This window comes from Rhinoderma darwinii, unplaced genomic scaffold (assembly GCF_050947455.1).
Source record: "Rhinoderma darwinii isolate aRhiDar2 unplaced genomic scaffold, aRhiDar2.hap1 Scaffold_4360, whole genome shotgun sequence".
Taxonomy (NCBI): domain Eukaryota; kingdom Metazoa; phylum Chordata; class Amphibia; order Anura; family Rhinodermatidae; genus Rhinoderma; species Rhinoderma darwinii.
Genome location: NW_027463851.1, coordinates 37,633 through 65,186, shown reverse-complemented (window position 1 = coordinate 65,186; position 27,554 = coordinate 37,633). Strand labels below are relative to the sequence as shown.

General features: G+C 34.2%; 1 protein-coding gene across 1 annotated transcript in view; it reads left to right on the top strand.

The window, feature by feature from the left end:
* Positions 1–27,554, top strand: part of LOC142713822 (disheveled-associated activator of morphogenesis 2-like) — a gene marked incomplete at both ends in the record, with an annotated part of 120,009 nt that overhangs the window by 54,915 nt on the left and 37,540 nt on the right. The window contains 2 exons of the mRNA XM_075848623.1: positions 446–475; positions 2,143–2,249. Coding sequence (XP_075704738.1) covers positions 446–475; positions 2,143–2,249 — 137 coding nt within the window. The remainder of the gene's footprint in view (positions 1–445; positions 476–2,142; positions 2,250–27,554) is intronic.

Below are 27,554 nucleotides of genomic sequence, written 5' to 3'. Positions count from 1 at the left end.
CTAGACATAATACATTGTATCCGTTTTGCCTGGAGTGTTCCTTTAAAATCGTTCCAAATTGGTTTGCTGCCTAAAAATTGTAATCTAAGAAGCCCCCTCGGGATATGGGGCATTTGTAAAAACAAAAAACAAAAAAATGCATTTTGTGTAAATTCAGTGTTTACAAAATTCAATTCTGTGCCACCAAATAGATATTAAAAGGTACAAAGATATTCCTGTATTTCGCCAAATGTTCGTATATTGCATTCTGTATCAATAAATTGTATCTTTTTATTATAATAAATATGCGCTGTTTACGATTGGCTGAAATGTTGGGTGCAGATCGGGGGTGATTGACAGCGATGTATTGGGCTGCGGGATCTGCTGCTGCTCCTTATATAACGGTGGTTCCCTGTAGTTCTAATCTGTGGCGTCTCCTTCTCTCTTACCTGCGCTGGGCTGTCAGGACCTGCTCACTAACACCTCTCTGAAACAGGTGAGTGGCCTCTCTGGATTCGCTTTCGTGCAGAACTTTCTGTCCGTATCACTTTCCGGATTTCCATCTAACATGAGAAATAATCCCCACTGACTATATATCTCGGTGTCTGGGAAAGCTGGGTCACAACCAATATGGCCGCTATTACCGCTCCATCAGGGATGTCACCCAACTTCTCCTGAGCGTATCACTGCCTTTCATGTAACAACCCTTATGAGAGCTGTGATAGTGGCCATATTTATTGTCACCCAGCTTTCCCAGGGACGGATATAACAGACATAGAATTTCTGGAATGATTTGCGCTAAAGTTTTTTTAATGCACGCGCCTCTTAATCAATTAGGTGGATTTTAAATGTTACATTTTTTTTAGATTTGTACCTCAATTTGTGCCCTGTCCTCCTATTCCACATAATAAACGACGTCGCCTTTGGAGGCCACGCCCACTTTTCTTTCCGCTCGCTTAATTGTACCGCTAAAATGTCACACAACATTACTTGCAATATTTTAGGGGCTCAGTGCACGCCAAAGCCCGGTATAAACGACCTAATAAATGTGGGCCATTGTGTTGTGTAGACGATGTGCGGCTGTGCCAGGTTCCTGCTCCCTTGTGTGTAGCTGAGCTGCGGTGCCGGGCACAGCCGCATGCACATAAACACCACCATGGCCAGCTGACCTCGGGACCCCCTCCCCTAGGGACAAGCAACATATGTAACTAGAAATCCTCCTAAAGCTTTATTTATATATGACTGGAGGAGCCCTTTAAATTTCTGATTGCTGCAGGTGGGAGCATGCACACAGCCACAATACAGCCACAATACAGCCATGTGCATGATGCTTTAAAGGGGTCTCTGCTTTGGACATTGGCTACTTGTTAGAAGATTATCTTGACAATAAACTGATAACAAAGTGTCCTCCTGCTGGACCCCCAGCGATCATCTGTAATCTGGGGGAAACCTGGCAGGAAGTGCTCAATTTTCCTGCAGTGCCACCACAGGGGAAATTAAGTATTACAGTGTCTATTCATATCAATGTGTTTGTAATAATATCGGACAGGTCAGGTCCTCCAGAGAGAGAGAGACGCTCCATGTAACCGCTCTCCACTCTGACCATGAGATGAGGGTCCAGAACAGGGAACCCCCCCCTTAAACCGCTCCAGAGTAGATGGGGGCAGCTTGATACAGCACAAAATAAAAAAAAGGGAAATTAATATTCTTAATCTATAGTGAAATCTGCATAAAACAAACACACATATAATACACTTAAAGGGCAATTCCATGTTTTATTGCAACTGTGTAATATACTTTCTCTTTTTATTCCTCACCATTTTCAAGATCTACTTGAAGTCGGTGAATTGGAACATTTATTGTTCCAGTCCTGCTCATACAGCTGCTGTTTGTTACAGTGTATCAGTATAGGTTGTATATTTCAGACTGGGGTCCAGGACAGAATAGAGATTTGTGCTGCTGTGTTTAGCTCAGCGGATTGACTACATACATTGTAACAAACCCAACAGCTGTACGAGCAGCTTTAACCTCTGTTGCCCCTATACCTACACCATTGTGGATCCCTACGCTGCCAGTGGGTCAGAAAGGGGCGTTTATATGCAGAGCGTAGACAACAATCCACGGGGCGTCCTAGATCACAATGATTTCTATCTTTCCTGACAGAAAGAAGTTGATTCCATGGAGGATCTCTATCTGTCCACCCGCAAGGTGAAGGAGCTGTCCGTGATTGATGGGCGCAGGGCGCAGAATTGTGTCATCCTCCTCTCCAAGTAAGTGCCACGTTCCCTGCCCCCATCACATACAAGAAAGTTACCATGGCGAGGAACAGCAACAATGTATCATCCATAATATTGAATTATACCGACCCATAGTGTCCAAGCAACACCCGATCAGGACAAATGATTGTGCTCCATATGACCTTCTAGAGGTCAACATGAATGTGTTTCTTTCTATGTAGCTGAGCTGAGTGATAACACTAAAGATAGTGTAGTAAATATTACCTGCAGTCCTATGTAACACCACAGATAAAACAGTGATAACTCTCTGACTACAGATAATGTAGTAGATGTTACCTGCAGTCCTATGTAACACCACAGTGATAACTCTCTAAGTACAGATAATGTAGTAGATGTTACCTGCAGTCCTATGTAACACCACAGATAACACAGTGATAACTCTCTGAGTACAGATAATGTAGTAGATGTTACCTGCAGTCCTATGTAACACCACCGATAACACAGTGATAACTCTCTAAGTACAGATAATGTAGTAGATGTTACCTGCAGTCCTATGTAACACCACAGATAACACACAGTGATAACTCTCTGATTACAGATAATGTAGTAGATGTTACCTGCAGTCCTATGTAACACCAAAGATAACACAGTGATAACACTAAAGATAGTGTAGTAAATATTATCTGCAGTCCTATGTAACATCACATATAACAGTGATAACAATCTGAGTACAGATAATGTAGTAGATGTTACCTGCAGTCCTATGTAACACCACAGATCATACAGTGATAACTCTGAGTACAGATAATGTAGTAGATGTTACCTGCAGTCCTATGTAACACCACAGATCATACAGTGATAACTCTCTGAGTACAGATAATGTAGTAGATGTTACCTGCAGTCCTATGTAACGCCACAGATAACAGTGATAACTCTCTGAGTACAGATAATGTAGTAGCTGTTACCTGCAGTCCTATGTAACACCACAGATAACAGTGATAACTCTGAGTACAGATAATGTAGTAGATGTTACCTGCAGTCCTATGTAACACCACAGATAACACAGTGATAACTCTCTGAGTACAGGTAATGTAGTAGTGTTACCTGCAGTCCTATGTAACACCACAGATAACAGTGATAACTCTCTGAGTACAGATAATGTAGTAGTGTTACTTGCAGTCCTATGTAACACCACAGATAACAGTGATAACTCTCTGAGTACAGATAATGTAGTAGTGTTACCTGCAGTCCTATGTAACACCACAGATAACACAGTGATAACTCTCTGAGTACAGGTAATGTAGTAGTGTTACCTGCAGTCCTATGTAACACCACAGATAACACAGTGATAACTCTCTGAGTACAGATAATGTAGTAGTGTTACCTGCAGTCCTATGTAACACCACAGATAACAGTGATAACTCTCTGAGTACAGATAATGTAGTAGTGTTACCTGCAGTCCTATGTAACACCACAGATAACACAATGATATCACCATGACAATCTCAACTCTCCAGCATCTGCACATTATTGCCTGTAGTTTGATGGGGCAACTAGGAACAGATATCTAGATAATCGTGCACTGTGCAGTGATGTATTAGGGTTCAGTCACACATGCAGGTTTTGATACGTTTTTAAGGGGGGAAATAGTATCTATCCTTTATTCTTTTACTACCCTTTTATGAACCACACCTGTTTTTGGCTTCAAATACTGCATAAAAAAACCTAATTAAAACCTGAACGTGTGAATACAGCCTTAAGTTTCCTGCGGTTTCTGCAGCAAATGGTGCTAATTAGATAGATATTCCAGCTATCTCTCTATCTATCTATCTATCTATCTATCTATCTATCTATCTATCTATCTATCTATCTATCTATCTATCTATCTAATATCTATCTATCTATCTATCTCATATCTATCTATCTATCTATCTATCTATCTATCTATCTATCTATCTATCTATCTATCTATCTATCTATCTATCTATCTATCTATCTATCTCATATCTATCTATCTATCTATCTATCTATCTATCTATCTATCTATCTATCTATCTATCTATCTATCTCATATCTATCTATCTATCTATCTATTTTCTTATTCGCCCATTGAAGGTGTATAGAGTATAAAGATCTCCAGATCACTGGATTTCACCTACAATCTCTGTATTTTAGGCCGCTCTTATTCTCGCCGTTGCGTTACCTTCTGCTATTGCTCTGTTCTCCTCCCATAATCCCCATTTTTCAGCCTTCAGTTTTATCAGCATTTTCTATCCATAGTGTAGACACATTTCCGTTTTGCGGGACTTTACTTCATTTCTATCAGGTTGTCCTAAGTTTTTCTTCAGAACTCCCCATTGTGTGAACTTCCGATACTCCCAATATTCCCGCTCTGCTTTCCTGGCAGCGAAAAGATGATAAACGTGAAAAAACGTGACATATTTCTCCGCCGGGTGATTTTCTTGATAACTCACTATTGTGTGAATATCACAAGCATTTGGTCTAATAATTAATCAGTATGGGTGATATTGTATATATTGTGGCTGTAGCGTCTAATATATCTTTATGCAACTCCAAATTCTGCGCCGACCAACAGAATAGGCGAAATTCACAGGACTCGGCTGTCACTGGAAAAATTAAGAAAAATGTCTGGAATTTAACGTGAAAAATATCCTGTTAAATGTTTATCAGATTACAGGGAATATCCAGCAGGGGAGACACTTGTAATAGTTGAGCAGAGGGGCCGCTCACTGTTTGCAGACCCTCCAGCGTGTCCCGGTCACTGCTGATACCCCGGCTGCTCGCTATTGGGGGACGCTCGGATTTGACATGCTTCAGCGTCAGGAATATCTGTTGCAATTTCCTAAAGGGCCCTTGAAGTTTACATTGGCTTCAGCTGAAGAACACGACTCGTATTTGATACAAAATATTCTCTTTTCTTTCCTTTGAACGTTTGCTGCGGAATCTGAAAAGTGCCCAGAACATGTTTAATCAGAGACGTATCGCTGTATATTTATATATTCAATCACTTATCAGCGTGCAGGTTCTGAATAATCTTCTGAGAGGCAGCACATTCCTGCCGAAATATGTGGGAGGAAATACCCCACCAATGGAAAAGTTACAAGAAGGATGAAAAATCTGACCATTATTATCAGGAAAATATATTGGATATAACATAAAAGCATTAAAAGTAGTAGAGATGATGCTGGTATAACCCGGGTATCTTCTGTATATAATTATATATGTACAGCTGGTATAAGTTATACATCTTCCTGTATATAGTGATATGGAGCATGCTGGTATAACCTGGGTATCTTCTGTATATAATTATATATGTACAGCTGGTATAAGTTATACATCTTCTTGTATATAGTGATATGGAGCATGCTGGTATAACCCGGGTATCTTCTGTATATAATTATATATGTACAGCTGGTATAAGTTATACATCTTCTTGTATATAGTGATATGGAGCATGCTGGTATAACCTGGGTATCTTCTGTATATAATTATATATGTCCAGCTGGTATAAGTTATACATCTTCTTGTATATAGTGATATGGAGCATGCTGGTATAACCTGGGTATCTTCTGTATATAATTATATATGTACAGCTGGTATAAGTTATACATCTTCTTGTATATAGTGATATGGAGCACGCTGGTATAACCTGGGCATCTTCTGTATATAATTATATATGTACAGCTGGTATAAGTTATACATCTTCTTGTATATAGTGATATGGAGCATGCTGGTATAACCTGGGCATCTTCTATATGTAATTATATATGTACAGCTGGTATAAGTTATACATCTTCTTGTATATAGTGATATGGAGCATGCTGGTATAACCTGGGTATCTTCTGTATATAATTATATATGTACAGCTGGTATAAGTTATACATCTTCTTGTATATAGTGATATGGAGCATGCTGGTATAACCTGGGCATCTTCTATATGTAATTATATATGTACAGCTGGTATAAGTTATACATCTTCTTGTATATAGTGATATGGAGCATGCTGGTATAACCTGGGTATCTCCTGTATATTATTATATATGTACAGCTGGTATAAGTTACACATCTTCTTGTATATAGTGATATGGAGCATGCTGGTATATCCTGGGTATCTTCTGTATATAGTTATATATGTACAGCTGGTATAAGTTATACATCTTCTTGTATATAGTGATATGGAGCATGCTGGTATAACCTGGGTATCTCCTGTATATTATTATATATGTACAGCTGGTATAAGTTACACATCTTCTTGTATATAGTGATATGGAGCATGCTGGTATATCCTGGGTATCTTCTGTATATAGTTATATATGTACAGCTGGTATAAGTTACACATCTTCTTGTATATAGTGATATGGAGCATGCTGGTGTAACCTGGGTATCTTCTGTATATAGTTATATATGTACAGCTGGTATAAGTTATACATCTTCTTGTATATAGTGATATGGAGCATGCTGGTATAACCTGGGTATCTTCTGTATATAATTATATATGTACAGCTGGTATAAGTTATACATCTTCTTGTGTATAGTGATATGGAGCATGCTGGTATAACCTGGGTATCTCCTGTATATAATTATATATGTACAGCTGGTATCAGTTATACATCTTCTTGTATATAGTGATATGGAGCATGCTGGTATAACCTGGGTATCTTCTGTATATAATTATATATGTACAGCTGGTATAAGTTATACATCTTCCTGTATATAGTGATATGGAACATGCTGGTATAACCTGGGTATATTCTGTATATAATTATATATGTACAGCTGGTATCAGTTATACATCTTCTTGTATATAGTGATATGGAGCATGCTGGTATAACCTGGGTATCTTCTGTATATAATTATATATGTACAGCTGGTATAAGTTATACATCTTCCTGTATATAGTGATATGGAGCATGCTGGTATAACCTGGGTATCTTCTGTATATAATTATATATGTACAGCTGGTATAAGTTATACATCTTCTTGTATATAGTGATATGGAGCATGCTGGTATAACCTGGGTATCTTCTGTATATAATTATATATGTACAGCTGGTATAAGTTATACATCTTCTTGTATATAGTGATATGGAGTATGCTGGTGTAACCTGGGTATATTCTGTATATAATTATATATGTACACCTGGTATAAGTTATACATCTTCTTGTATATAGTGATATGGAGCATGCTGGTATAACCTGGGTATCTTCTGTATATAATTATATATGTACAGCTGGTATAAGTTACACATCTTCTTGTATATAGTGATATGGAGCATGCTGGTATATCCTGGGTATCTTCTGTATATAGTTATATATGTATAGCTGGTATAAGTTACACATCTTCTTGTATATAGTGATATGGAGCATGCTGGTGTAACCTGGGTATCTTCTGTATATAGTTATATATGTACAGCTGGTATAAGTTATACATCTTCTTGTATATAGTGATATGGAGCATGCTGGTATAACCTGGGTATCTTCTGTATATAATTATATATGTACAGCTGGTATAAGTTATACATCTTCTTGTGTATAGTGATATGGAGCATGCTGGTATAACCTGGGTATCTCCTGTATATAATTATATATGTACAGCTGGTATCAGTTATACATCTTCTTGTATATAGTGATATGGAGCATGCTGGTATAACCTGGGTATCTTCTGTATATAATTATATATGTACAGCTGGTATAAGTTATACATCTTCCTGTATATAGTGATATGGAACATGCTGGTATAACCTGGGTATATTCTGTATATAATTATATATGTACAGCTGGTATCAGTTATACATCTTCTTGTATATAGTGATATGGAGCATGCTGGTATAACCTGGGTATCTTCTGTATATAATTATATATGTACAGCTGGTATAAGTTATACATCTTCCTGTATATAGTGATATGGATCATGCTGGTATAACCCGGGTATCTTCTGTATATAATTATATATGTACAGCTAGTATAAGTTATACATCTTCCTGTATATAGTGATATGGAGCATGCTGGTATAACCTGGGTATCTCCTGTATATACTTATATATGTACAGCTGGTATAAGTTATACATCTTCTTGTATATAGTGATATGGAGCATGCTGGTATAACCTGGGTATCTTCTGTATATAATTATATATGTACAGCTGGTATAAGTTATACATCTTCTTGTATATAGTATTATGGAGCATGCTGGTATAACCTGGGTATCTTCTGTATATAATTATATATGCACAGCGGGTATAAGTTATACATCTTCTTGTATATAGTGATATGGAACATGCTGGTATAACCTGGGTATCTTCTGTATATCATTATATATGTACAGCTGGTATAAGTTATACATCTTCCTGTATATAGTGATATGGAGCATGCTGGTATACCCCGGGTATCTTCTGCATATAATTATATATGTACAGCGGGTATAAGTTATACATCTTCTTGTATATAATGATATGGAGCATGCTGGTATAACCTGGGTATCTTCTGTATATAATTATATATGTACAGCTGGTATAAGTTATACATCTTCTTGTGTATAGTGATATGGAGCATGCTGGTATAACCTGGGTATCTCCTGTATATAATTATATATGTACAGCTGGTATCAGTTATACATCTTCTTGTATATAGTGATATGGAGCATGCTGGTATAACCTGGGTATCTTCTGTATATAATTATATATGTACAGCTGGTATAAGTTATACATCTTCCTGTATATAGTGATATGGAACATGCTGGTATAACCTGGGTATATTCTGTATATAATTATATATGTACAGCTGGTATCAGTTATACATCTTCTTGTATATAGTGATATGGAGCATGCTGGTATAACCTGGGTATCTTCTGTATATAATTATATATCAACAGCTGGTATAAGTTATACATCTTCTTGCATATAGTGATATGGAGCATCCTGGTATAACCTGGGTATCTTCTGTATATAATTATATATGTACGGCTGGTATAAGTTATACATCTTCCTGTATATAGTAATATGGAGAATGCTGGTATAACCTGGGTATCTTCTGTATATAATTATATATGTACAGCTGGTATAAGTTATACATCTTGTATATAGTGATATGGAGCATGCTGGTATAACCTGGGTATCTTCTGTATATAATTATATATATACAGCTGGTATAAGTTATACATCTTCCTGTATATAGTGATATGGAGAATGCTGGTATAACCTGGGTATCTTCTGTATATAATTATATATGTACGGCTGGTATAAGTTATACATCTTCTTGTATATAGTGATATGGAGCATGCTGGTATAACCTGGGTATCTTCTGTATATAATTATATATGTACGGCTGGTATACGTTATACATCTTCTTGTATATAGTGATATGGAGCATGCTGGTATAACCTGGGTATCTTCTGTATATAATTATACATGTACAGCTGGTATAAGTTATACATCTTCCTGTATATAGTGATATGGAGCATGCTGGTATAACCTGGGCATCTTCTGTATATAATTATATATGTACAGCTGGTATAAGTTATACATCTTCTTGTATATAGTGATATGGAACATGCTGGTATAACCTGGGTATATTCTGTATATAATTATATATGTACAGCTGGTATAAGTTATACATCTTCTTGTATATAGTGATATGGAGCATGCTGGTATAACCTGGGTATCTTCTGTATATAATTATATATGTACAGCTGGTATAAGTTATACATCTTCCTGTATATAGTGATATGGAGCATGCTGGTATAACCCGGGTATCTTCTGTATATAATTATATATGTACAGCCGGTATAAGTTATACATCTTCCTGTATACAGTGATATGGAGCATGCTGGTATATCCTGGGTATCTTCTGTATATAATGATATATGTACAGCTGGTATAAGTTATACATCTTCCTGTATATAGTGATATGGAGCATGCTGGTATAACCTGGGTATCTTCTGTATATAATTATATATGTACAGCTGGTATAAGTTATACATCTCCTTGTATAAAGTGAGATGGAGCATGCTGGTATAACCTGGGTATCTTCTGTATATAATTATATATGTACAGCTGGTATAAGTTATACATCTTACTGTATATAGTGATATGGAGCATGCTGGTATAACCCGGGTATCTTCTGTATATAATTATATATGTACAGCCGGTATAAGTTATACATCTTCCTGTATACAGTGATATGGAGCATGCTGGTATAACCTGGGTATCTTCTGTATATAATTATATATGTACAGCTGGTATAAGTTATACATCTTCCTGTATATAGTGATATGGAGCATGCTGGTATAACCTGGGTATCTTCTGTATATAATTATATATGTCCAGCTGGTATAAGTTATACATCTTCTTGTATATAGTGATATGGAGCAAGCATGCTGGTATAACCTGGGTATCTCCTGTATATAATTATATATGTACAGCTGGTATAAGTTATACATCTTCTTGTATATAGTGATATGGAGCATGCTGGTATAACCTGGGTATCTCCTGTATATTATTATATATGTACAGCTGGTATAAGTTATACATCTTCTTGTATATAGTGATATGGAGCATGCTGGTATAACCTGGGTATCTCCTGTATATAATTATATATGTACAGCTGGTATCAGTTATACATCTTCTTGTATATAGTGATATGGAGCATGCTGGTATAACCTGGGTATCTTCTGTATATAATTATATATGTACAGCTGGTATAAGTTATACATCTTCCTGTATATAGTGATATGGAACATGCTGGTATAACCTGGGTATATTCTGTATATAATTATATATGTACAGCTGGTATCAGTTATACATCTTCTTGTATATAGTGATATGGAGCATGCTGGTATAACCTGGGTATCTTCTGTATATAATTATATATCAACAGCTGGTATAAGTTATACATCTTCTTGCATATAGTGATATGGAGCATCCTGGTATAACCTGGGTATCTTCTGTATATAATTATATATGTACGGCTGGTATAAGTTATACATCTTCCTGTATATAGTAATATGGAGAATGCTGGTATAACCTGGGTATCTTCTGTATATAATTATATATGTACAGCTGGTATAAGTTATACATCTTGTATATAGTGATATGGAGCATGCTGGTATAACCTGGGTATCTTCTGTATATAATTATATATATACAGCTGGTATAAGTTATACATCTTCCTGTATATAGTGATATGGAGAATGCTGGTATAACCTGGGTATCTTCTGTATATAATTATATATGTACGGCTGGTATAAGTTATACATCTTCTTGTATATAGTGATATGGAGCATGCTGGTATAACCTGGGTATCTTCTGTATATAATTATATATGTACGGCTGGTATACGTTATACATCTTCTTGTATATAGTGATATGGAGCATGCTGGTATAACCTGGGTATCTTCTGTATATAATTATACATGTACAGCTGGTATAAGTTATACATCTTCCTGTATATAGTGATATGGAGCATGCTGGTATAACCTGGGCATCTTCTGTATATAATTATATATGTACAGCTGGTATAAGTTATACATCTTCTTGTATATAGTGATATGGAACATGCTGGTATAACCTGGGTATATTCTGTATATAATTATATATGTACAGCTGGTATAAGTTATACATCTTCTTGTATATAGTGATATGGAGCATGCTGGTATAACCTGGGTATCTTCTGTATATAATTATATATGTACAGCTGGTATAAGTTATACATCTTCCTGTATATAGTGATATGGAGCATGCTGGTATAACCCGGGTATCTTCTGTATATAATTATATATGTACAGCCGGTATAAGTTATACATCTTCCTGTATACAGTGATATGGAGCATGCTGGTATATCCTGGGTATCTTCTGTATATAATGATATATGTACAGCTGGTATAAGTTATACATCTTCCTGTATATAGTGATATGGAGCATGCTGGTATAACCTGGGTATCTTCTGTATATAATTATATATGTACAGCTGGTATAAGTTATACATCTCCTTGTATAAAGTGAGATGGAGCATGCTGGTATAACCTGGGTATCTTCTGTATATAATTATATATGTACAGCTGGTATAAGTTATACATCTTACTGTATATAGTGATATGGAGCATGCTGGTATAACCCGGGTATCTTCTGTATATAATTATATATGTACAGCCGGTATAAGTTATACATCTTCCTGTATACAGTGATATGGAGCATGCTGGTATAACCTGGGTATCTTCTGTATATAATTATATATGTACAGCTGGTATAAGTTATACATCTTCCTGTATACAGTGATATGGAGCATGCTGGTATAACCTGGGTATCTTCTGTATATAATTATATATGTACAGCTGGCATAAGTTATACATCTTCTTGTATATAGTGATGTGGAGCATGCTGGTATAACCTGGGTATCTTCTGTATATAATTATATATGTACAGCTGGTATAAGTTCTACATCTTCATGTATATAATTATATATGTACAGCTGGTATAACCTGGGTATCTTCTGTATATAATTACATATGTACAGCTGGTATAAGTTATACATCTTCTTGTATATAGTGATATGGAGCATGCTGGTATAACCCGGGTATCTTCTGTATATAATTATATATGTACAGCTGGTATAAGTTATACATATTCCTGTATATAGTGATATGGAGCATGCTGGTATAACCTGGGTATATTATGTATATAGTTATATATGTACAGCTGGTATAAGTTATATATCTTCTTGTATATAGTGATATGGAGCATGCTGGTATAACCTGGGTATCTCCTGTATATTATTATATATGTACAGCTGGTATAAGTTATTCATCTTCTTGTATATAGTGATATGGAACATGCTGGTATAACCTGGGTATCTTCTGTATATAATTATATATATACAGCTGGTATAAGTTATACATTTTCTTGTATCTAGTGATATGGAGCATGCTGGTATAACCTGGGTACCTTCTGTATATAATTATATATATATACAGCTGGTATAAGTTATACATTTTCTTGTATATAGTGATATAGAGCATGCTGGTATAACCTGGGTATCTCCTGTATATAATTATATATGTACAGCTGGTATAAGTTATACATCTTCTTGTATATAGTGATATGAAGCATGCTGGTATAACCTGGGGATCTCCTGTATATAATTATATATGTACAGCTGGTGTAAGTTATACATCTTCTTGTATATAGTGATATGGAGCATGCTGGTATAACCTGGGTATGTTATGTGTATAATTATATATGTACAGCTGGTATAAGTTATACATCTTCCTGTATATGGTGATATGGAGCATGCTGGTATAACCTGGGTATCTTCTGTATATAATTATATATGTACAGCTGGTATAAGTTATACATCTTCTTGTATATAGTGATATGAAGCATGCTGGTATAACCTGGGGATCTCCTGTATATAATTATATATGTACAGCTGGTGTAAGTTATACATCTTCTTGTATATAGTGATATGGAGCATGCTGGTATAACCTGGGTATCTTATGTGTATAATTATATATGTACAGCTGGTATAAGTTATACATCTTCCTGTATATAGTGATATGGAGCATGCTGGTATAACCTGGGTATCTTCTGTATATAATTATATATATATACAGCTGGTATAAGTTATACATTTTCTTGTATATAGTGATATGGAGCATGCTGGTATAACCTGGGTATCTCCTGTATATAATTATATATGTACAGCTGGTATAAGTTATACATCTTCTTGTATATAGTGATATGAAGCATGCTGGTATAACCTGGGGATCTCCTGTATATAATTATATATGTACAGCTGGTGTAAGTTATACATCTTCTTGTATATAGTGATATGGAGCATGCTGGTATAACCTGGGTATCTTATGTGTATAATTATATATGTACAGCTGGTATAAGTTATACATCTTCCTGTATATAGTGATATGGAGCATGCTGGTATAACCTGGGTATCTTCTGTATATAATTATGTATATATACAGCTGGTATAAGTTATAAATTTTCTTGTATATAGTGATATGGAGCATGCTGGTATAACCTGGGTATCTCCTGTATATAATTATATATGTACTGCTGGTATAAGTTATACATCTTCTTGTATATAGTGATATGGAGCATGCTGGTATAACCTGGGTATGTTCTGTATATAATTATATATGTACAGCTGGTATAAGTCATACATCTTCTTGTATATAGTTATATGGAGCATGCTGGTATAACCTGGGTATCTTCTGTATATAATTATATATGTACAGCTGGTATAAGTTATACATCTTCTTGTATATAGTGATATGGAGCATGCTGGTATAACCTGGGTATCTTCTGTATATAATTATATATGTACAGCTGGTATAACCTGGGTATCTTCTGTATATAATTACATATGTACAGCTGGTATAAGTTATACATCTTCTTGTATATAGTGATATGGAGCATGCTGGTATAACCCGGGTATCTTCTGTATATAATTATATATGTACAGCTGGTATAAGTTATACATATTCCTGTATATAGTGATATGGAGCATGCTGGTATAACCTGGGTATATTATGTATATAGTTATATATGTACAGCTGGTATAAGTTATACATCTTCTTGTATATAGTAATATGAAGCATGCTGGTATAACCTGGGGATCTCCTGTATATAATTATATATGTACAGCTGGTGTAAGTTATACATCTTCTTGTATATAGTGATATGGAGCATGCTGGTATAACCTGGGTATTTTATGTGTATAATTATATATGTACAGCTGGTATAAGTTATACATCTTCCTGTATATAGTGATATGGAGCATGCTGGTATAACCTGGGTATCTTCTGTATATAATTATATATATATACAGCTGGTATAACCTGGGTATCTTCTGTATATAATTACATATGTACAGCTGGTATAAGTTATACATCTTCTTGTATATAGTGATATGGAGCATGCTGGTATAACCCGGGTATCTTCTGTATATAATTATATATGTACAGCTGGTATAAGTTATACATATTCCTGTATATAGTGATATGGAGCATGCTGGTATAACCTGGGTATATTATGTATATAGTTATATATGTACAGCTGGTATAAGTTATACATCTTCTTGTATATAGTGATATGGAGCATGCTGGTATAACCTGGGTATCTCCTTTATATTATTATATATGTACAGCTGGTATAAGTTATTCATCTTCTTGTATATAGTGATATGGAGCATGCTGGTATAACCTGGGTATCTCCTGTATATAATTATATATGTACAGCAGGTATAAGTTATACATCTTCCTGTATATAGTGATATGGAGCATGCTGGTATAACCTGGGTATCTTCTGTATATAATTACATATGTACAGCTGGTATAAGTTATACATCTTCTTGTATATAGTGATATGGAGCATGGTGGTATAACCTGGGTATCTTCTGTATATAATTATATATGTACAGCTGGTATAAGTTATACATCTTCTTGTATATAGTGATATGGAGCATGCTGGTATAACCTGGGTATCTCCTGTATATTATTATATATGTACAGCTGGTATAAGTTATTCATCTTCTTGTATATAGTGATGTGGAGCATGCTGGTATAACCTGGGTATCTCCTGTATATAATTATATATGTACAGCAGATATAAGTTATACATCTTCCTGTATATAGTGATATGGAGCATGCTGGTATAACCTGGGTATCTTCTGTATATAATTACATATGTACAGCTGGTATAAGTTATACATCTTCTTGTATATAGTGATATGGAGCATGCTGGTATAACCTGGGTATCTTCTGTATATAATTATATATGTACAGCTGGTATAAGTTATACATCTTCTTGTATATAGTGATATGGAGCATGCTGGTATAACCTGGGTATCTTCTGTATATAATTATATATGTACAGCTGGTATAAGTTATACATCTTCTTGTATATAGTGATATGGAGCATGCTGGTATAACCTGGGTATCTTCTGTATATAATTATATATGTACAGCTGGTATAAGTTATACATCTTCCTGTGTATAGTGATATGGAGCATGCTGGTATAACCTGGGTATCTTCTGTATATAATTATATATGTACAGCTGGTATAAGTTATACATCTTCTTGTATATAGTGATATGGAGCATGCTGGTATAACCTGGGTATCTTCTGTATATAATTATATATGTACAGCTAGTATAAGTTATACATCTTGTATATAGTGATATGGAGCATGCTGGTGTAACCTGGGTATCTTCTGTATATAATTATATATGTACAGCTGGTATAAGTTATATATCTTCCTGTATATAGTGATATGCAGCATGCTGGTATAACCTGGGTATCCTCTGTATATAATTATATATGTACAGCTGGTGGAAGTTATACATCTTCTTGTATATAGTGATATGGAGCATGCTGGTATAACCCGGGTATCTTCTGTATATAATTATATATGTACAGCTGGTATAAGTTATACATATTCCTGTATATAGTGATATGGAGCATGCTGGTATAACCTGGGTATATTATGTATATAGTTATATATGTACAGCTGGTATAAGTTATACATCTTCTTGTATATAGTGATATGGAGCATGCTGGTATAACCTGGGTATCTCCTTTATATTATTATATATGTACAGCTGGTATAAGTTATTCATCTTCTTGTATATAGTGATATGGAGCATGCTAGTATAACCTGGGTATCTCCTGTATATAATTATATATGTACAGCAGGTATAAGTTATACATCTTCCTGTATATAGTGATATGGAGCATGCTGGTATAACCTGGGTATCTTCTGTATATAATTACATATGTACAGCTGGTATAAGTTATACATCTTCTTGTATATAGTGATATGGAGCATGGTGGTATAACCTGGGTATCTTCTGTATATAATTATATATGTACAGCTGGTATAAGTTATACATCTTCTTGTATATAGTGATATGGAGCATGCTGGTATAACCTGGGTATCTCCTGTATATTATTATATATGTACAGCTGGTATAAGTTATTCATCTTCTTGTATATAGTGATGTGGAGCATTCTGGTATAACCTGGGTATCTCCTGTATATAATTATATATGTACAGCAGATATAAGTTATACATCTTCCTGTATATAGTGATATGGAGCATGCTGGTATAACCTGGGTATCTTCTGTATATAATTACATATGTACAGCTGGTATAAGTTATACATCTTCTTGTATATAGTGATATGGAGCATGCTGGTATAACCTGGGTATCTTCTGTATATAATTATATATGTACAGCTGGTATAAGTTATACATCTTCTTGTATATAGTGATATGGAGCATGCTGGTATAACCTGGGTATCTTCTGTATATAATTATATATGTACAGCTGGTATAAGTTATACATCTTCTTGTATATAGTGATATGGAGCATGCTGGTATAACCTGGGTATCTTCTGTATATAATTATATATGTACAGCTGGTATAAGTTATACATCTTCCTGTGTATAGTGATATGGAGCATGCTGGTATAACCTGGGTATCTTCTGTATATAATTATATATGTACAGCTGGTATAAGTTATACATCTTCTTGTATATAGTGATATGGAGCATGCTGGTATAACCTGGGTATCTTCTGTATATAATTATATATGTACAGCTAGTATAAGTTATACATCTTGTATATAGTGATATGGAGCATGCTGGTGTAACCTGGGTATCTTCTGTATATAATTATATATGTACAGCTGGTATAAGTTATATATCTTCCTGTATATAGTGATATGCAGCATGCTGGTATAACCTGGGTATCCTCTGTATATAATTATATATGTACAGCTGGTGGAAGTTATACATCTTCTTGTATATAGTGATATGGAGCATGCTGGTATAACCTGGGTATCGTCTGTATATAATTATATATGTACAGCTGGTATAAGTCATACATCTTCTTGTATATAGTTATATGGAGCATGCTGGTATAACCTGGGTATCTTCTGTATATAATTATATATGTACAGCTGGTATAAGTTATACATCTTCTTGTATATAGTGATATGGAGCATGCTGGTATAACCTGGGTATCTTCTGTATATAATTATATATGTACAGCTGGTATAAGTTATACATCTTCTTGTATATAGTGATATGGAGCATGCTGGTATAACCTGGGTATCTTCTGTATATAATTATATATGTACAGCTGGTATAAGTTATACATCTTCCTGTATATAGTGATATGGAGCATGCTGGTATAACCTGGGTATCTTCTGTATATAATTATATATGTACAGCTGGTATAAGTTATACATCTTCTTGTATATAGTGATATGGAGCATGCTGGTATAACCTGGGTATCTTCTGTATATAATTATATATGTACAGCTAGTATAAGTTATACATCTTGTATATAGTGATATGGAGCATGCTGGTGTAACCTGGGTATCTTCTGTATATAATTATATATGTACAGCTGGTATAAGTTATATATCTTCCTGTGTATAGTGATATGCAGCATGCTGGTATAACCTGGGTATCCTCTGTATATAATTATATATGTACAGCTGGTGTAAGTTATACATCTTCTTGTATATAGTGATATGGAGCATGCTGGTATAACCTGGGTATCTTCTGTATATAATTATATATGTACAGCTGGTATAAGTTATACATCTTCTTGTATATAGTGATATGGGGCATGCTGGTGTAACCTGGGTATCTTCTGTATATAATTATATATGTACAGCTGGTATAAGTTATACATCTTCTTGTATATAGTGATATGGAGCATGCTGGTATAACCTGGGTATCTTCTGTATATAATTATATATATACAGCTGGTATAAGTTATACATCTTCTTGTATATAGTGATATGGAGCATGCTGGTATAACCTGGGTATCTTCTGTATATAATTATATATGTACAGCTGGTATAAGTTATACATCTTCTTGTATATAGTGATATGGAGCATGCTGGTATAACCTGGGTATCTCCTGTATATAATTATATATGTACAGCTGGTATAAGTTATACATCTTCTTGTATATAGTGATATGGAGCATGCTGGTATAACCTGGGTATCTTCTGTATATAATTATATATGTGCAGCTGGTATAAGTTACACATCTTCTTGTATATAGTGATATGGAGCATGCTGGTATAACCTGGGTATCTTCTGTATATAATTATATATATATACAGCTGGTATAAGTTATACATCTTCCTGTATATAGTGATATGGAGCATGCTGGTATAACCTGGGTATCTTCTGTATATAATTATATATGTACAGCTGGTATAAGTTATACATCTTCTTGTATATAGTGATATGGAGCATGCTGGTATAACCTGGGTACCTTCTGTATATAATTATATATGTACAGCTGGTATAAGTTATACATCTTCTTGTATATAGTGATATGGAGCATGCTGGTATAACCTGGGTATCTTCTGTATATAATTATATATGTACAGCTGGTATAAGTTATACATCTTCTTGTATATAGTGATATGGAACATGCTGGTGTAAACTGGGTATCTTCCTGTATATAGTGATATGAAGCATGCTGATATAACCCGGGTATCTTCTGTATATAATTATAGATGTACCGCTGGTATAAGTTATACATCTTCTTGTATATAGTGATATGGAGCATGCTGGTATAACCTGTGTATCTTCTGTATATAATTATATTTGTACAGCTGGTATAAGTTATACATCTTCTTGTATATAGTGATATGGGGCATGCTGGTGTAACCTGGGTATCTTCTGTATATAATTATATATGTACAGCTGGTATAAGTTATACATCTTCTTGTATATAGTGATATGGAGCATGCTGGTATAACCTGGGTATCTTCTGTATATAATTATATATATACAGCTGGTATAAGTTATACATTTTCTTGTATATAGTGATATGGAGCATGCTGGTATAACCTGGGTATCTCCTGTATATAATTATATATGTACAGCTGGTATAAGTTATACATCTTCTTGTATATAGTGATATGGAGCATGCTGGTATAACCTGGGTACCTTCTGTATATAATTATATATGTACAGCTGGTATAAGTTATACATCTTCTTGTATATAGTGATATGGAGCATGCTGGTATAACCTGGGTATCTTCTGTATATAATTATATATGTACAGCTGGTATAAGTCATACATCTTCTTGTATATAGTTATATGGAGCATGCTGGTATAACCTGGGTATCTTCTGTATATAATTATATATGTACAGCTGGTATAAGTTATACATCTTCTTGTATATAGTGATATGGAGCATGCTGGTATAACCTGGGTATCTTCTGTATATAGTTATATATGTACAGCTGGTATAAGTTATACATCTTCTTGTATATAGTGAGATGGAGCATGCTGGTATAACCTGGGTATCTTCTGTATATAATTATATATGTACAGCTGGTATAAGTTATACATCTTCTTGTATATAGTGATATGGAGCATGCTGGTATAACCTGGGTATCTTCTGTATATAATTATATATGTACAGCTGGTATCAGTTATACATCTTCTTGTATATAGTGATATGGAGCATGCTGGTATAACCTGGGTATCTTCTGTATATAATTATATATGTACAGCTGGTATAAGTTATACATCTTCTTGTATATAGTGATATGGAACATGCTGGTGTAAACTGGGTATCTTCCTGTATATAGTGATATGAAGCATGCTGATATAACCCGGGTATCTTCTGTATATAATTATAGATGTACCGCTGGTATAAGTTATACATCTTCTTGTATATAGTGATATGGAGCATGCTGGTATAACCTGGGTATCTTCTGTATATAATTATATTTGTACAGCTGGTATAAGTTATACATCTTCTTGTATATAGTGATATGGGGCATGCTGGTATAACCTGGGTATCTTCTGTATATAATTATAAATGTGCAGCTGGTATAAGTTATACATCTTCCTGTATATAGTGATATCGAGCTTGCAGGTATAACCTGGGTATCTTCTGTATATAATTATATATGTACAGCTGGTATAAGTTATACATCTTCCTGTATATAGTGATATGGAGCATGCTGGTATAACCTGGGTATCTTCTGTATATAATTATATATATACAGCTGGTATAAGTTATACATCTTCTTGTATATAGTGATATGAAGCATGCTGGTATAACCTGGGGATCTCCTGTATATAATTATATATGTACAGCTGGTGTAAGTTATACATCTTCTTGTATATAGTGATATGGAGCATGGTGGTATAACCTGGGTATCTTCTGTATATAATTATATATGTACAGCTGGTATATGTTACACATCTTCTTGTATGTAGTGATATGGAGCATGCTGGTATAACCTGGGTATCTTCTGTATATAATTATATATGTACAGCTGGTATATGTTACACATCTTCTTGTATGTAGTGATATGGAGCATGCTGGTATAACCTGGGTATCTTCTGTATATAATTATATATGTACAGCTGGTATAAGTTATACTTCTTCTTGTATATAGTGATATGGAGCATGCTGGTATAACCTGGGTATCTCCTGTATATAATTATATATGTACAGCTGGTATAAGTTATACATCCTCTTGTATATAGGGATATGGAGCATGCTGGTATAACCTGGGTATCTTCTGTATATAATTATATATATACAGCTGGTATAAGTTATACATCTTCCTGTATATAGTGATATGGAGCATGCTGGTATAACCTGGGTATCTTCTGTATATAATTATATATGTACAGCTGGTATAAGTTATACATCTTCTTGTATATAGTGATATGGAGCATGCTGGTGTAACCTGGGTATCTTCTGTATATAATTATATATGTACAGCTGGTATAAGTTATACATCTTCCTGTATATAGTGATATGGAGCATGCTGGTATAACCTGGGTATCTTCTATGTATAATTATATATGTACAGCTGGTATAAGTTATACATCTTCCTGTATATAGTGATATGGAGCATGCTGGTATAACCTGGGTATCTTCTGTATATAATTATATATGTGCAGCTGGTATAAGTTATACATCTTCTTGTATATAGTGATATGGAGCATGCTGGTATAACCTGGGTATCTTCTGTATATAATTATATATGTACAGCTGGTATAAGTTATACATCTCCTTGTATATAGTGATATGGAGCATGCTGGTATAACCTGGGTATCTTCTGTATATAATTATATATGTACAGCTGGTATAAGTTATACATCTTCCTGTATATAGTGATATGGAGCATGCTGGTGTAACCCGGGTATCTTCTGTATATAATTATATATGTACAGCTTGTATAAGTTATACATCTTCTTGTATATAGTGATATGGAGCATGCTGGTATAACCTGGGTATCTTCTGTATATAATTATATATGTACAGCTGGTATAAGTTATACATCTTCTTGTATATAGTGATATGGAGCATGCTGGTATAACCTGGGTATCTTCTGTATATAATTATATATGTACAGCTGGTATAAGTTATACATCTTACTGTATATAGTGATATGGAGCATGCTGGTATAACCCGGGTATCTTCTGTATATAATTATATATGTACAGCCGGTATAAGTTATACATCTTCCTGTATACAGTGATATGGAGCATGCTGGTATAACCTGGGTATCTTCTGTATATAATTATATATGTACAGCTGGTATAAGTTATACATCTTCCTGTATACAGTGATATGGAGCATGCTGGTATAACCTGGGTATCTTCTGTATATAATTATATATGTACAGCTGGCATAAGTTATACATCTTCTTGTATATAGTGATGTGGAGCATGCTGGTATAACCTGGGTATCTTCTGTATATAATTATATATGTACAGCTGGTATAAGTTCTACATCTTCATGTATATAATTATATATGTACAGCTGGTATAACCTGGGTATCTTCTGTATATAATTACATATGTACAGCTGGTATAAGTTATACATCTTCTTGTATATAGTGATATGGAGCATGCTGGTATAACCCGGGTATCTTCTGTATATAATTATATATGTACAGCTGGTATAAGTTATACATATTCCTGTATATAGTGATATGGAGCATGCTGGTATAACCTGGGTATATTATGTATATAGTTATATATGTACAGCTGGTATAAGTTATATATCTTCTTGTATATAGTGATATGGAGCATGCTGGTATAACCTGGGTATCTCCTGTATATTATTATATATGTACAGCTGGTATAAGTTATTCATCTTCTTGTATATAGTGATATGGAACATGCTGGTATAACCTGGGTATCTTCTGTATATAATTATATATATACAGCTGGTATAAGTTATACATTTTCTTGTATCTAGTGATATGGAGCATGCTGGTATAACCTGGGTACCTTCTGTATATAATTATATATGTACAGCTGGTATAAGTTATACATCTTCTTGTATATAGTGATATGGAGCATGCTGGTATAACCTGGGTATCTTCTGTATATAATTATATATGTACAGCTGGTAAAAGTTATACATCTTCTTGTATATAGTGATATGGAGCATGCTGGTATAACCTGGGTATCTCATGTATATAATTATATATGTACAGCTGGTATAAGTTATACATCTTCTTGTATATAGTGATATGGGGCATGCTGGTATAACCTGGGTATCTTCTGTATATAATTATACATGTGCAGCTGGTATAAGTTATACATCTTCCTGTATATAGTGATATCGAGCTTGCTGGTATAACCTGGGTATCTTCTGTATATAATTATATATGTACAGCTGGTATAAGTTATACATCTTCCTGTATATGGTGATATGGAGCATGCTGGTATAACCTGGGTATCTTCTGTATATAATTATATATGTACAGCTGGTATAAGTTATACATCTTCTTGTATATAGTGATATGAAGCATGCTGGTATAACCTGGGGATCTCCTGTATATAATTATATATGTACAGCTGGTGTAAGTTATACATCTTCTTGTATATAGTGATATGGAGCATGCTGGTATAACCTGGGTATCTTATGTGTATAATTATATATGTACAGCTGGTATAAGTTATACATCTTCCTGTATATAGTGATATGGAGCATGCTGGTATAACCTGGGTATCTTCTGTATATAATTATATATATATACAGCTGGTATAAGTTATACATTTTCTTGTATATAGTGATATAGAGCATGCTGGTATAACCTGGGTATCTCCTGTATATAATTATATATGTACAGCTGGTATAAGTTATACATCTTCTTGTATATAGTGATATGAAGCATGCTGGTATAACCTGGGGATCTCCTGTATATAATTATATATGTACAGCTGGTGTAAGTTATACATCTTCTTGTATATAGTGATATGGAGCATGCTGGTATAACCTGGGTATGTTATGTGTATAATTATATATGTACAGCTGGTATAAGTTATACATCTTCCTGTATATGGTGATATGGAGCATGCTGGTATAACCTGGGTATCTTCTGTATATAATTATATATGTACAGCTGGTATAAGTTATACATCTTCTTGTATATAGTGATATGAAGCATGCTGGTATAACCTGGGGATCTCCTGTATATAATTATATATGTACAGCTGGTGTAAGTTATACATCTTCTTGTATATAGTGATATGGAGCATGCTGGTATAACCTGGGTATCTTATGTGTATAATTATATATGTACAGCTGGTATAAGTTATACATCTTCCTGTATATAGTGATATGGAGCATGCTGGTATAACCTGGGTATCTTCTGTATATAATTATATATATATACAGCTGGTATAAGTTATACATTTTCTTGTATATAGTGATATGGAGCATGCTGGTATAACCTGGGTATCTCCTGTATATAATTATATATGTACAGCTGGTATAAGTTATACATCTTCTTGTATATAGTGATATGAAGCATGCTGGTATAACCTGGGGATCTCCTGTATATAATTATATATGTACAGCTGGTGTAAGTTATACATCTTCTTGTATATAGTGATATGGAGCATGCTGGTATAACCTGGGTATCTTATGTGTATAATTATATATGTACAGCTGGTATAAGTTATACATCTTCCTGTATATAGTGATATGGAGCATGCTGGTATAACCTGGGTATCTTCTGTATATAATTATGTATATATACAGCTGGTATAAGTTATAAATTTTCTTGTATATAGTGATATGGAGCATGCTGGTATAACCTGGGTATCTCCTGTATATAATTATATATGTACAGCTGGTATAAGTTATACATCTTCTTGTATATAGTGATATGGAGCATGCTGGTATAACCTGGGTATCTTCTGTATATAATTATATATGTACAGCTGGTATAAGTCATACATCTTCTTGTATATAGTTATATGGTCATGCTGGTATAACCTGGGTATCTTCTGTATATAATTATATATGTACAGCTGGTATAAGTTATACATCTTCTTGTATATAGTGATATGGAGCATGCTGGTATAACCTGGGTATCTTCTGTATATAATTATATATGTACAGCTGGTATAACCTGGGTATCTTCTGTATATAATTACATATGTACAGCTGGTATAAGTTATACATCTTCTTGTATATAGTGATATGGAGCATGCTGGTATAACCCGGGTATCTTCTGTATATAATTATATATGTACAGCTGGTATAAGTTATACATATTCCTGTATATAGTGATATGGAGCATGCTGGTATAACCTGGGTATATTATGTATATAGTTATATATGTACAGCTGGTATAAGTTATACATCTTCTTGTATATAGTAATATGAAGCATGCTGGTATAACCTGGGGATCTCCTGTATATAATTATATATGTACAGCTGGTGTAAGTTATACATCTTCTTGTATATAGTGATATGGAGCATGCTGGTATAACCTGGGTATTTTATGTGTATAATTATATATGTACAGCTGGTATAAGTTATACATCTTCCTGTATATAGTGATATGGAGCATGCTGGTATAACCTGGGTATCTTCTGTATATAATTATATATATATACAGCTGGTATAACCTGGGTATCTTCTGTATATAATTACATATGTAAAGCTGGTATAAGTTATACATCTTCTTGTATATAGTGATATGGAGCATGCTGGTATAACCCGGGTATCTTCTGTATATAATTATATATGTACAGCTGGTATAAGTTATACATATTCCTGTATATAGTGATATGGAGCATGCTGGTATAACCTGGGTATATTATGTATATAGTTATATATGTACAGCTGGTATAAGTTATACATCTTCTTGTATATAGTGATATGGAGCATGCTGGTATAACCTGGGTATCTCCTTTATATTATTATATATGTACAGCTGGTATAAGTTATTCATCTTCTTGTATATAGTGATATGGAGCATGCTGGTATAACCTGGGTATCTCCTGTATATAATTATATATGTACAGCTGGTATAAGTTATACATCTTCTTGTATATAGTGATATGGAGCATGCTGGTATAACCTGGGTATCTTCTGTATATAATTACATATGTACAGCTGGTATAAGTTATACATCTTCTTGTATATAGTGATATGGAGCATGGTGGTATAACCTGGGTATCTTCTGTATATAATTATATATGTACAGCTGGTATAAGTTATACATCTTCTTGTATATAGTGATATGGAGCATGCTGGTATAACCTGGGTATCTCCTGTATATTATTATATATGTACAGCTGGTATAAGTTATTCATCTTCTTGTATATAGTGATGTGGAGCATGCTGGTATAACCTGGGTATCTCCTGTATATAATTATATATGTACAGCAGATATAAGTTATACATCTTCCTGTATATAGTGATATGGAGCATGCTGGTATAACCTGGGTATCTTCTGTATATAATTACATATGTACAGCTGGTATAAGTTATACATCTTCTTGTATATAGTGATATGGAGCATGCTGGTATAACCTGGGTATCTTCTGTATATAATTATATATGTACAGCTGGTATAAGTTATACATCTTCTTGTATATAGTGATATGGAGCATGCTGGTATAACCTGGGTATCTTCTGTATATAATTATATATGTACAGCTGGTATAAGTTATACATCTTCTTGTATATAGTGATATGGAGCATGCTGGTATAACCTGGGTATCTTCTGTATATAATTATATATGTACAGCTGGTATAAGTTATACATCTTCCTGTGTATAGTGATATGGAGCATGCTGGTATAACCTGGGTATCTTCTGTATATAATTATATATGTACAGCTGGTATAAGTTATACATCTTCTTGTATATAGTGATATGGAGCATGCTGGTATAACCTGGGTATCTTCTGTATATAATTATATATGTACAGCTAGTATAAGTTATACATCTTGTATATAGTGATATGGAGCATGCTGGTGTAACCTGGGTAT